This window comes from Bolinopsis microptera, chromosome 13, assembly GCF_026151205.1.
Source record: "Bolinopsis microptera isolate Bmic1 chromosome 13, MBARI_Bmic_1.0, whole genome shotgun sequence".
Classification (NCBI taxonomy): domain Eukaryota; kingdom Metazoa; phylum Ctenophora; class Tentaculata; order Lobata; family Bolinopsidae; genus Bolinopsis; species Bolinopsis microptera.
The window spans coordinates 8268482-8281984 of NC_087084.1; the positions used below are offsets into that span (position 1 = coordinate 8268482).

At 38.5% G+C, this 13503-nt stretch overlaps 2 protein-coding genes across 8 annotated transcripts in view; both read right to left on the bottom strand.

Annotated features, from left to right (window-relative positions):
* The window catches only part of LOC134824966 (muskelin-like), a 472587-nt gene that overhangs the window by 168714 nt on the left and 290370 nt on the right, over positions 1-13503 (bottom strand). The window lies entirely within an intron of this gene.
* Positions 1-13503, bottom strand: part of LOC134825503 (UDP-glucose 4-epimerase-like) — a 64215-nt gene that overhangs the window by 30626 nt on the left and 20086 nt on the right. For 2 of the 7 annotated variants that reach the window (XM_063837723.1, XM_063837724.1), the window contains exons 2-5: positions 1754-1831; positions 1431-1578; positions 270-421; positions 56-143 (exon numbers count right to left, since the gene is read on the bottom strand). The exons of the other annotated variants lie outside the window; for them this stretch is intronic. In XM_063837723.1, the coding sequence (XP_063693793.1) occupies positions 56-143; positions 270-421; positions 1431-1578; positions 1754-1820 (455 nt within the window). In that variant the 5' untranslated portion in view covers positions 1821-1831. The remainder of the gene's footprint in view (positions 1-55; positions 144-269; positions 422-1430; positions 1579-1753; positions 1832-13503) is intronic. 7 annotated transcript variants of the gene reach the window in all.

Sequence of the window (13503 nt, forward strand, 5' to 3'; positions counted from 1 at the left end):
GATTATTGAATTCAGACATTTTAAAATATATTTTCAAATATGAAAAGAAACTTACAAGCTCTCCACAAATTTAGTGTGTCTTGTTGATAAAACAGCTTGTTGTCTTCTTCTCACCCACACTTGTACTTGACGAAGTGTCATCCCTAGGATATTCAGCATTGAATCCAACTACAGGGTACTTCAAGGCAAATGATGAAATTTTAAGAAATATTTGTTGAAATTGAGATTAATTAATTAGAAAATGGGATTTTAAAAACTTGATAGAATACCTGCTTCACTGCTAAGACTCTGCATAGTCTTTTCGTCTGGGGTGTTGTACTTATTTGACTTAAGGTGGTTCTCAAGAACTGGCACATGCTCATAAGCACGTTTTCTACACTGTTTTATACCAAGAGCTGATGCCACGGGCGAGGCAATATACCTTATGAAAGGAAAATTTGCAGAGTTGAAAAATACGTGAGATAATTTTTTAAATACGCCGTATTTAAAGTTTTTTTGCTTAGAAATAAAATACGTCAAAAATACGTTAAAATACGTTTGCCTATTTTTTTCGTAATTGCATTCAAAAACTTAATAAGTTATGTCTTTCGTTCGCAATTTTTTCAGACACATCGTCATTACGGTTCAATTTCATTTATTTTGTTCCCTTGAACGGGATTGGAATTTACTTTTGGAATTGAACGCAGAAAAATATTCATATTTGTGTAGAAAATCGTCCGTAAAAAAGTTTCAATAAATACACAATTAAGAACACAATTACTCAGATGAATCGTAATCATCATTGAAATCACATTTCTCCATGTTTTGGATAAGTCGAAGGTTGACATTATAATGCCTACTAGCTTTATGGCCTTATCCGTTGCTAGTCTATTTCTGCGTTTATCAACAATATATTCCCAAGAGGACCAGTTAGTTTCACAGGCAGAAGCACTACAGACGAGGCTCAGAATTTTAGCGCGCAATAATTCGTATTTGCACGCTTTGGTACGCTTTAGCACGTGCACAGTTCCCTTAAATCATACGCGAGGTGATCAACTACAGAGCTACGCGAGTTTTAATCAAACTTTTAACTTGTATAATTAGAAATAGTACTTATTATTTCATTGGAGCTCTTAATGCTACAAAATCACTTGTAACGTATTTTAACGAATTTTATTCAGCGAAAATAAAATACGCCGTATTTAACGTTTTTTTGATATTTTATAAAATACGTAAAATACGTATTTTTCAACTCTGAAAATTTGTTGTCATCAAGAGTGAATCTTTTTTTTTCAAATGTACACCTAGCACCTCCGTTATTTAAATTAGATAACAACTAGTTTAATGTTGCTAAATCTAGCAATCTAATTTCAAGAGTAATAAGTTAAGGTGTGGTAACGTGAACATAAAAAAGTTTGATTCGCTCTAAAAGTAAGTCAAATATCACATACTTTTCAAAAAATCCTTTCAAAAAAGCCAGCAACAAAGCCATGGCTAACACCACAAGAAGAGCATCTTTGGGTGAGGGGTTTTTTAAGCCTGGACCAGGATCTTCTTTACCTGGCCATTCGTTACCATGTTCCTCATGATAATGTTTACCTGAAATAATAGCACCATACATTTTTTTCTCTTAAATACTTTTACTAGGTTACCGTTTCGTTTGAGCAATAGTGCACAGCATGCACACCCCTTAGCCCCGTCAACCTATATCTAAATTATTTAAAGAGTGACAAACATATCATATCAGAAGGCATAAGGCTTTCATAATACTCACCTAACCACCAATGAGTATCCCAAGGATCTCTGAATATTCTTGTGAAATCGAAAATCACCTCTTCCATCACTGATATTGCTGCACAAATAATGTTAATATTTGAAAGAAAATTATTGATAAGATTGAATTTTAAATTGAAATTGGTTAAAAAAAAGGGACATAGCATTCCAGTAAGATTAAACAAGTTTTTAAAATCAGTACAGGGAGGTCCCTTATATGTTCCCGCCAGTTCTTCTTGTGTAAATTAATGTTATAATTATAATTGTAGATTAGTATAGATCTGGATGCTAGTGGGGAACATATTTAAGAGAGTTCTCTGGCAGTTACGAAACTCGAGAGACTGTGGGATACTGAAGGGAAAGGAAGCAGTTCTAACGAGCTCTTCTCAAACACAAGGATATATTCTTGTGAACTCGGCTAGTATATATGAAACATTTGTCATGGAGTTGTAGAGGGAGTTATGTGCCTCGCCGGGCTAAAGTAGTGGATGACCTTGCTGTACGGCAAGTTAAACAAGGATCTGAAACTACTAGGTTCCGTACAGACTCAACTCTGCACCCGTGTCAATATGTTCATTATATGCAAGCCTCTTGATTTATAACAGTGATTAACCGATCAACTTGAAGTAGAGCCAATCTAAACACATAATCACTGTCACGGTCAGTAAAAATTTGGTTCACCTCCCCATCAATATATATTATCAAGAATCTGAAGTGACCTCTGCCATCAAAAATCTCAAAAAAGGTAAAAGTTGCTCAAACGACTTGATATCCAACGAGATGCTTCAGAGCTTAACTCCGCTTTGTCTCAAAGCCATCCTCAAAAACTTCAACCACTCACTGGTCTCTGGTTACTATCCATGGCACACCAGCATCATTACTCCTATTTACAAGTCTGGCAACCCTTTCAGCCCGGACAACTACAGAGCAATAGCTGTTGGTAGTTGTATGGGTAAACTATTTTCTAGCATCTTACTTGAGCGTCTCCTGCACTTCAAAAAGCTCTACTGCCCTGACCCAAAAGAACAACTAGGGTTCTCGAAGGGTGCTCAAACAAATGACCACGTTTTTACCCTTAAGACAGTCATTGACAAATATACCAAGGTTAAGAAAGCTCGCCTCTATGCATGCTTTGTTGATCTAAGAAAGGCCTTTGACACTGTATGTAGGGACCTCCTTCTGCACAAAATCACATGCCTTGGAATAACTGGAAACTTCTTCAATTGCCTAAGTGATATGTATAGAAACTCAATAGCTCATATAAAAATCTCCAAACTCTTGTCCCCTAATATTGACATTGGAAAAGGAACAGAGCAGGGACACCCCCTATCACCGGACCTTTTTAAAATCTATATCAACGACTTGTCATCTCTCCTGAAATCTGTTGGTGATTATCCTATTCTAGCTGACGTCCTAATATCACATCTGCTCTGGGCTGACGATCTTGTCCTACTTGCCCTTAGAAGTCCCAAGGCCTTGCAAGACAATATAAACATCCTATTCGACTTCTGTAACTCTATGGGCCTTGAAGTAAACATTAAAAAAACCAAGATTCTCATATTCTGCCCTCCTAAAAGAAAACAATCCTATGAAACATTCATTTTGGGAGGCCAGCCCATCCAACACACCGAAAAATACTGCTATCTTGGCATTATATTCCACAGAAATGGATCTTTTACAGCAGCAAATACTGAACTGAGGGCCAAGGCTCTCCGTGCTCTCTATGGCCTCAAAGGCAATATCGTCAAAGATGCCCTCTCTCACCGTTCCCTAAACATTCTATTTGACTCTCTAATAAAACCGATACTGCTCTATGGCTGCCAAATCTTATGTCCTCACTCAAAAACCATGAGATACCTCTCCAAAACAGATAGCAAAGCCAACCCCCAGCATACTCTCAGGTACATCTCACAAGACCACTATGAAAGATTCCACCTTAAGTTTATCAAGTGGTCCTTGTCTGTCCATTCAAAAGCATCAAATATAGGCTGCTGGGGTGAAAGTGGGCGCCACCCCCTCTTCTTTGAAGCCTGCAAACTTGCAATAGATTTCTATAGTCGTCTTGAAAGCACTGAAAATGAACTTCTCTCCGCTGCATTTCACGAGCAGATTATGCTGGGCCTTCCTTGGTACACCAACATCTCTAATCTTCTCACCAAATATAACTTCCCCCACTCATCCTCTTCAAAATCCAAGCTCTCTACCCAAATCAATCACAACATGAGAGAAGAATTTGTGGATACCTGGAAATCTGCCAAGGCATCCTCACCTAAATTAGAATTCTACAATCAAATTAAACATGATTTTGAACCAGAAACATACTTAGGAGTGGTTAAGATCCCCGATGCTCGGAAAAGCTTAACAAGGTTTCGTATTAGCTGCCACAATCTTTACATTGAGAGGGGCCGTTACGAAACCCCCCTAGTACCAAGAGAACATCGATGGTGCACTTTTTGCTTTTTCAGCAAGGGGCTTAAGCCTATTGAGGACGAAATTCATGTTCTAACTGACTGTTTACTCTACTCCTCAGTTAGAGAAAAATTTAACTTCCATCCCAAAAATATTACTGACCTAGCCGGTTTGCTTTCCGATAAAACACTAGACCCTACAAAATTTACTGCCACAGCAAGAGCAATCCATTCAATTCTCTCTGTGAACGAAAATTTTACAGCCTACTATAAGAGCCCAGATTTCCACTCAAATACTGGCCAATGCATAATGCTATAGGCTAGGACCTCAAAAATAGTATTATAAAACATTTCTATTTTATCCCTACACATTTGTAAATAACTAGAATTGTGTAACCTTAAATTATTTCAGAATTATAACTATTGTGAATTCAATAAAATAATTATCATTTTTGTATCCTTGTATCCTTGTATCCTTGTATCGTATCAATATTCTTTGTAAATTCTAGATAAGGAAAACAAATTTTTAGGAAAACAAATTTAAATTTTGGTATTTATTAATAACAATTAAAACATATCATATCATAAAAATAAAGCCGCGCGTTGGTTGACTGACTCAGTAAGGTGAATAATTTAAGCTTGAAGGTGCCCCGCGCATTTACAGAACCTTATGCGGCGATCACATGATCACGAGGACCTGTGAGCACCAAATTTAATTTAAAGTTTCTAGAAATCATACATCACTACGAGTTACTCATGCTTTTGGATTATAAGAGTGTGGATTGTCAGGTATTTCATTCATTCATACTTAATCGGTTTAAAGCTGTATATTTAGAACTCACTATTGTTTAAACTTCGGAAGCAGAACGTAGATAATGGACAATATACCGACGACAATATACCGACGACAATATAGGGGGGGGTATTACTGTCCATTTTGTCCATTTTGTCTTTGTCTTTTTTTACATTTTTTTGTGAAGGACAGTGTTTTGTGGACAAAATGGACAATACTAGGGACAAAAGGGACAAAAATTTTGGACAAATGAGACAAAAAAATTAGACAAGCTCAAATGTAGAGTAAAACAAAATTTAGTAAAACAAAATTTTTATTTACCACAAAACAACCAATACATATTTAATATTATCATACATTTATAAATAAATATAAATCTAAATTCAGCTATATACTCAATACACAGCCCGCTGCGCAGACAGCCACACATTGCTGAGAGATTCTCAGGTGCAGATGTAAGCGCCGCGCGCGCGAGGTTTTTTATCTTACAATTACATGTTACGATATATTATTAATTATCAGAGAATTTTAGAAGCAAAATAATTATTGCATATTGGGAAAATTTCGGTCGTTAACGCAGTTAACGCGAGCGCAACTTGAGCAAAGCGCAACTTGAGCAAAGCGCGAGCGCATGCGGAAAAGGATCGCGTAGCTGGTCAAGATGTTGATAAATATTTGGCTTGTGGCGCGATGTGTTGCTCTAACTATAGCCCTCTCGCTTGCAGTAGCGCGCGACCGCCGGAGGCGGAAATGACTTGTGGAACAAGCGCGCCCGCAGCGGCGCAAAAGCACTTGGTTAGCTAGGTGAACGCGATGTGTCTTGTAGGATGAAATCCTACTAGCTGACGCCACTCGCAGTTGTGCTGCTCGCTGTACGTCAGCGATCGAAATTCATACGCGTATCACGTATTAAGATGTGCCACCCGACGCGCCACGCAATTTTTCTCATTGCTCGTCGCACGTCGACGAACAACGAAGCTCGTTGCGACGCGCCGCGCAATGAGCTGCCAGGCTAGGACATCGTCCTGGTCAACAAAATTTTGGCGAGCGATTTTCTCCAAAAATTTAATGTGGGCGCCGACTTCCACTCTGGCTAGGTTTCTTCTTACCCAGCGCGCGTTCCTTAATGGGATGAGGTAAAATTAGGTAAAAAGAATCCACTGACTTCCAATTCCATGAACTCTGGACTGGCCAGAGTGCTTTCATAAAACTCAATTACTAGCTTGGCGTTGTAGGAGTGAAGCGAGTGATACACATTACACATTACTTTGATTTTACAATCAAACCAGATTTTACAATCTAACTCAGCGCGCGGCTCTTGTAGCGCATACGTCACTTCTTTCTTATTGGTAGTTGGCGTGCACGTGATCTTTTGCGCGGCTGTAATTAATAAAACAAAAGTTGTAACATCCAATGAGCATTCGCACTTTTTTTCAGGGCGATGGAGGTCGTAATTTACTCAGCCCGAATAAAGATTCGGCGGAATGACAGGCTGAGCGTTGACGGATGTTACTCGTCTAAATTTCTTCGAAGTAGCGCGCGCCGCTTTCTTCTCGATCATGGCAAGTGCTACGAAGTAGCGCGCGCCGGGCCAGATCATTAACAATTGTCAAGCTGAGCGCAGCCTTGACGGATGTTACTCGTCTAAATTTCTTCGATGTAGCGCGCGCCGCTTTCTGCCCGATGACAAGTGCTACGAAGTAGCGCGCGCCGGGCCAAATCATTAACAATGGTCAAAGCGCAGCCCAGTAACTGAAAAAGAAGCTAAATGTAAACAACTGTGGAACAAGAAGGAACGCTTCGTCAGACACAGGAAGCATAAAGAATCGACACCCTGTACCCTATCGGAAATCAGCGACTTCTCTTTACTGTCCATTTTTTCCCTGTCAATTTGTCTCGTTTGTCTCTGTCCTTTTTGTCCATTTTGTCCATTTTGTCCATTTTGTCCCCGCCTTTTTTTGTCTTTTTTGTCTTTTTTGTCCCTATTATCTTTTTTGTCCCTTTTGTCCATTTTGTCCCTTTTGTCTTTGTCTTTTTTCAGTTTTTTTTGTGCAGGGATAAAATGGACAGTGGCACCCCCCCCCAATATACCGACGACAATAAAATGCTGATATTTAGGCTAAAAGAAGTTTAAAGTTACAAGAACTTTGTGTGACTTGACAACAAGATCCTGACTTGGAAAAGTTTAAAATATGTCAGATAAGATTGGAAAACTGAAGAAATAGAAAGATAACTACATCTTTAAAAGAACGGAGAACCTGGTTATCAACTAAAGAATAACCTGGCCAAAGCGAAAGAAAAAGGAGACTTAACCTGGCTCTCAGATTTGTTGCAGATCTCAACTATGTTCTGCTGAGACCGCTGTGCGGGGGGTAGGGGCGCCATCTTAGGAGGGTGCCGACTTATCATTTGAATGTGTGGCAATTTTGAAAAATGTTACTGCAGTACTAGCAAAACTGTGTGTTTTGCTCTAGAAAAACATTTTTTAAAGATCTTACTGGCGTATCCTCGAAAATCATGTAATTTATATAATTTTAGGGAGGGGCACTAAAAGGGGAGGGGCACCAATATGCAATAGGGCCCAATAGGGGGCGCTATTTCGGCAGGGGGCACCAACATGCAATGTTATACCACTGATGTTCTGACCTCTATTTTTTCCGTTCACCCTTTTGTAAAAAGGCAATAGTGAAAGGTTACGAATGGACGTTTTTGCAGAAAAACGTGGATTTTGGAGATAGCAGTAGGTGGGTTTAAATATGGTGTCATTCCTTACTTACTTCCGTCCGTTACCATGACAACTAGCGCGCAGTGCAGCGCGCGAGTATTGCTTGCAGAGATTTGATGTATATATAATAGCTAGCCTGTCAATGAATGCGCGGCGCAAGTGTATTTTAATGTATACTATGCAAAGTATAGTATTAGGTTATAAGCCTAATTTGTACGTGGCATGCGTAGTATAGTGTACTGATGTGTATCAATATTATTATTATGAAGTGAGCTGATTGGAGCTTATATTTATAGTTATAGTGAACGGAAATCTAGCGTCCGCAAAAACGAAACATAAACAACGGGCGCAATTCTTGTTAATATCACATCATCACACATATCTACAAAGTTGAAAGTATCACATTATGTAAAAAATAAAGAAATGTTTCCCCAATACCAAATACACCTTCATCAATAATTCATCAAATATTACCTGAGGACCCCAGGCTTATTATGTTCATTAACATAATAAAGATTTGGCGGAATGACAGGCTGAGCGCGGCCCAGTAAATCAAATACAATTTAAGCGGTAAAAGTTTCAAGAGAACGTTCGGTTACGATACAGTTTAAAGATCGTAGGAATGCCCTCTTACTGTGCCTGTAGCAATTTAAATTATGTCTACCACACCTTTCGGTGGATATGTTTCTACTACTTTAAAACTTGTTTCACTAATGCTAAAACCAGTTTAAGAGTAGTAAAGTTAAACTAAAATTTATAGCATCACATCATCTCACATGTCTACAAAATATCAACGCACTATGTGAAAAAATATTCTAAATATTTCCCCACCAGCATTAATTATTTATCAAATATATATTTTTTAAATTATCAAAAAAATATCCTATTAGTAGTAAAACAAAGATTTTAGTAAACAACTTTGTAGAATAAATACTGCTGTTTTCTTCCCCCATAAAACCAATTACTTGTAAAAATGGAACCGTCCTTGACGGATGTTACTCGTCTAAATTTCTTCGAAGTAGCGCGCGCCGCTTTCTTCCCGATGGCAAGTGCTACGAAGTAGCACGCGCCGGGCCAAACCATTAACAATGGTCAAAACCGTCCCTATCCAACAAATATCAACCTCAAGAAAACCTGCCGAAATAAAACACACCCAGATATTTCCACTATTTGCATGATATGACCAAAAAAAACATTTTAGACACAATTACTGCAATAGGTAGGCCTGGGATTTTTGCACATCTGCCAATATTTTCGCAGCAAATTGGAAATAAAAGATATACCTTTTGCCGTCATGACGTTAATTTGCGTTTTGAAATTGAATACCATTAACCTATTTTAATTAATAATTAAAAATTGTGTGTTTATCTCCCAAATTAGCGTGACGTCACGTTATTGGAGCATATTGGAGCAGAAATTCTGTAAGCCATTCATGTCAGAATGTCTCAATATAGCCTAATTTTTCTGCAGAAATTCTGTATGCCATTCAAGTCAGAATGTATCAATATAGCCCAATTTTTCTGCAGAATCGTTTTCGTATATTACCACTATACCAGACCTTCAGGGCCTCGAGGTAGGTTACATACAAACGTTTCTTATGTTGAGCCAATTAGTTGTTTAACTATATGTTATAAGAACTGAACTGAGTGTACACATCTAGCAATTATCTGCATTATAATCCTTGTTGGAATTATGTGAACGAACAAATGCCAGATAAACAAAAGTTTACAACCAAAAAAATTGTAAAACTATGATAAGATGATGGTAATGAGGAAAGAGAGAAGGAGAAGGAGAAGGAGAAGGAGATTGGGAGAAAGGAAAGGCCACGGTAAATCGGGGTTTTGATTGTTTACATTATGTATGTTTTCGATTATGCACTATACGGGGAAGGGAAATGGACGCATTGTAAATCAGGGTTGCGGTAACGGTAACGGAAATGTTAACGGTAACGATAACAGTAACTCTAACAGTAACGGTTACAGTGACAGTAACGGTGACAGTAACGGTGACGGTAACATTAACGCTTATCGTAACGCTAACGGTAAGGGTCACGGTAACGGTTACGGTAACGGTAACAGTAACGGTAACAGTAACTCTAACGGTAACTCTAACGTTACTGTTACCGTTTCTTTACCGTTTCTTTACCGTTAAAGTTACCGTTACCGTTACTGTTACCGTTACCGTAACCGTTACTGTGACCCTTACCGTTAGCGTTAACAGTAACGCTTACACTAACGGTAACGTTAACGGTAACGATAACAGTAACTCTAACGGTAACTTTAACATTACCGTTACCGTTTCTTTACCGTTAACGTTAACGTTATCGTTAGAGTTACTGTTACCGTTACCGTAACCGTTACATAACTAAACTTTCTGAACATTACCAAAAACAGTACGAAGAATTGGTACCTGATCTAACGGACGAAACCAAAACTTCTGAATCTATTGCAAACTATTTCCTAGGCCTTGTACCGTTAGCGTTAACAGTAACGCTTATACTAACGGTAACGTTAACGGTAACGATAACAGTAACTCTAACGGAAACTCTAACATTACCGTTACCGTTTCTTTACCGTTAACGTTAACGTTATCGTTAGAGTTACTGTTACCGTTACCGTAACCGTTACCGTGACGCTTAGCGTTAACGTTGCCGGTAATGCTAACAGTAACGCTTACACTAACGGTTACGTTAACGTTACCGTTACGTTAACGTTACCGTTAGTATAAGCGTTACTGTTAACGCTAACGGTACAAGGCCTAGGAAATAGTTTGCAATAGATTCAGAAGTTTTAGTTTCGTCCGTTAGATCAGGTACCAATTCTTCGTACTGTTTTTGGTAATGTTCAGAAAGTTTAGTTATGTTAAGAACGGTAAGGGTCATGGTAACGGTTACGGTAACGGTAACAGTAACAATAACATTTCTGTTTATGAACATAATAGCCTGGGGTCCTCAGGTAACCGTTACCGCAACCCTGATTTACAATGCGTCAATTTCCCTTCCCCGTATTATAGTGCATAATCGAAAACATACATAATGTAAACAATCAAAACCCCGATTGACCGTGGCCTTTTCCTTTCTCCCAATCTCCTTCTCCTTCTCTCTTTCCTCATTACCAACATCTTATCATAGTTTTACAATTTTTGTGGTTGTAAACTTTTGTTTATCTGGCATTTGTTCGTTCACATAATTCCAACAAGGATTATAATGCAGATAATTGCTAGATGTGTACACTCAGTTCAGTTCTTATAACATATAGTTAAACAACTAATTGGCTCAACATAAGAAACGTTTGTATGTAACCTACCTCGAGGCCCTGAAGGTCTGGTATAGTGGTAATATACGAAAACGATTCTGCAGAAAAATTGGGCTATATTGATACATTCTGACTTGAATGGCATACAGAATTTCTGCAGAAAAATTGGGCTATATTGAGACATTCTGACATGAATGGCTTACAGAATTTCTGCTCCAATATGCTCCAATAACGTGACGTCACGCTAATTTGGGAGATAAACACACAATTTTTAATTGTTAATTAAAATAGGTTAATGGTATTCAATTTCGAAACGCAAATTAACGTCATGACGGCAAAAGGTATATCTTTTATTTCCAATTTGCTGCGAAAATATTGGCAGATGTGCAAAAAATCCCAGGCCTACCTATACTGCAAATCAAATATCTCAAAGTGATCACTCGAATAGATTTATAGTAAAGGAAGTAAAACAGCATGAGATAAAGAAAAACGGTGTTCATGAAGGAGGGTTATTTTGTAAAAACTGGGGACCCCAGTTCCGCTGGTCACCTCCGACAAAAAATTTTGCAATAGACCCTCTCCTTCATAATTACTACAAAAGGTATAGTTGTAGCGCGATGCACTACTGGGTCGCGCGCGCGCATCAAATAATGCTTCTCGCAACCACAAAGAATGCAAATCGGCGAGATGCAAAGGATTGACATCAGACATCGTGAATCAAAATGTATAGTATTAAAATCCTATCTGTAACAGTAGAAATTATAAACATACAATTTAATAATACAGCAATCCTAAATAATTTCAGCGATAATCATTTTTCAGTTAATTGACGATGTCAATTCATGCCAGCTCGGCGCGGCACAGTAGCGCATCTCGCCGCGATCTAGCTGTGAGGAGCCTCATTGAGTGCGCGGCGCGGCACAGTAACGCATCGCGCTACAAATTTTTCAGTTACTCTTTTACTTAGTTACTTTTCAGTTTTATTAAAAATGTATTATTTCTTTGTATCACGTGGTGACCCCCACGGTCGCTTCACTATAGTCTGTATAGTGGCGTCTTCGACGCTACAGGGGGAGCCGCGCACTTCGTGCGCGGCGGGTCATACAACGTATGACAATTATTTCTTAATTATACAATATAAGCGCTCTTACTAAGTCGCGATCGCTCCACGCTCGCCCAAATTTTAAGAAAATTCTTGTGAAAGGCCCTTTAGGCATGAATAGAAAGTGATCTGGATCGGTGTATTTTTGCACGCTGATTCCGAATCCCCCCATGACGTAGGGTTAAAATGCTTACCTGGAGAGTTATGGGCAAAAAACCGTTTTGGTCAAGTGACAGGCTAGTAAAACGTAAATTCGATTATTTAGGGCTCGGGTTTAATTGACGCTGTCAATTCATTACTGGGCCGCGCTCAGCCTGTCATTCCGCCAAATCTTTATTCGGGCTGAGTGATTTACGACCTCCATCGCCTCAGAAAAAATGGCAGTACGCTCATTGGAAGTTGATGTGCGCGTGACCAGCATTCACGTGATCATTTAGAACCAATTGGGGCCTCAGAAAAGACACGTGCACGCAAACTGCCAATTGGAGAAAAGTAACGTATTAGCTAGAGGAGCCGCGCGCTGAGTTAGATTGTAAAATTTGATTATTGGATTGTAAAATCGAGCGATATGAGTGTCATCAGTGATGTGCTGCTCACTGCACCTCGTGTTACTGTTATCACACTGCACAGTAACTTCGGTACCTCCTTCATGTTTATGTTGTTCCTGTAGTTAAGATATATTTTGATGACCTTTTCGATTGCTCGTACGACATTTTAAAAAAATCGTCCAGTTGTCTACACTTGTTTATATTTAGCTGCCCGACATTTACTTCGTTTAAAGACCCTAGCGAAAGATGTTAGCTTTACTTAATATCAAAGTAACATGGTCCTGTCATGACTACCACTCTGATGAGGGATGGTTTAGTTTGTCAATCAGTTTGCAGTTATCTGAAGATTTTCTTTTATATACTCATGCTATGCATTTGAATTAAATTTCCGAACTAAGATCGTGTTACTTAAATCCAAATCAAGAGGTTCAGGGTTCAGAAGGAACAAAATATGTCAGATTGATGTTGACCATTATACTGTCTGTTTGTAGTTTTTATTTCTTTCGGACTGCCTGTTCGGGCCCGGCTACTTTTTGTCGTTTTCAAAGAAGGCCTGTGATCGAAAGAAATCTCTCAGATGTGATCTATAGATTAGTTCTGCCCTGCACCTTTTTCCTTTACAGTTAGTGTCAAAATTCTGAATTGGATCGTAGAAAAACGCTTTAATGGTCTGATATTCATACTGTACAATCTTTGATGATGGATTAAGATATTTAATCCTAGTTATTACTTATTTAATAGATCGCATTGTGATGGAAATCATGTGTTCTCGTACTCTATATTAGTCACTTTGTCCTTAATCCTAGATGTTGTAAAATATTTAGTTTGTTTTAACATTTTTGCAAGAATAGATTAGTCTCCCTGAATTGAAATCGGGAGTTAATCTATATAAATTAATTTAAAAAAAAGGAAGCAACTCAC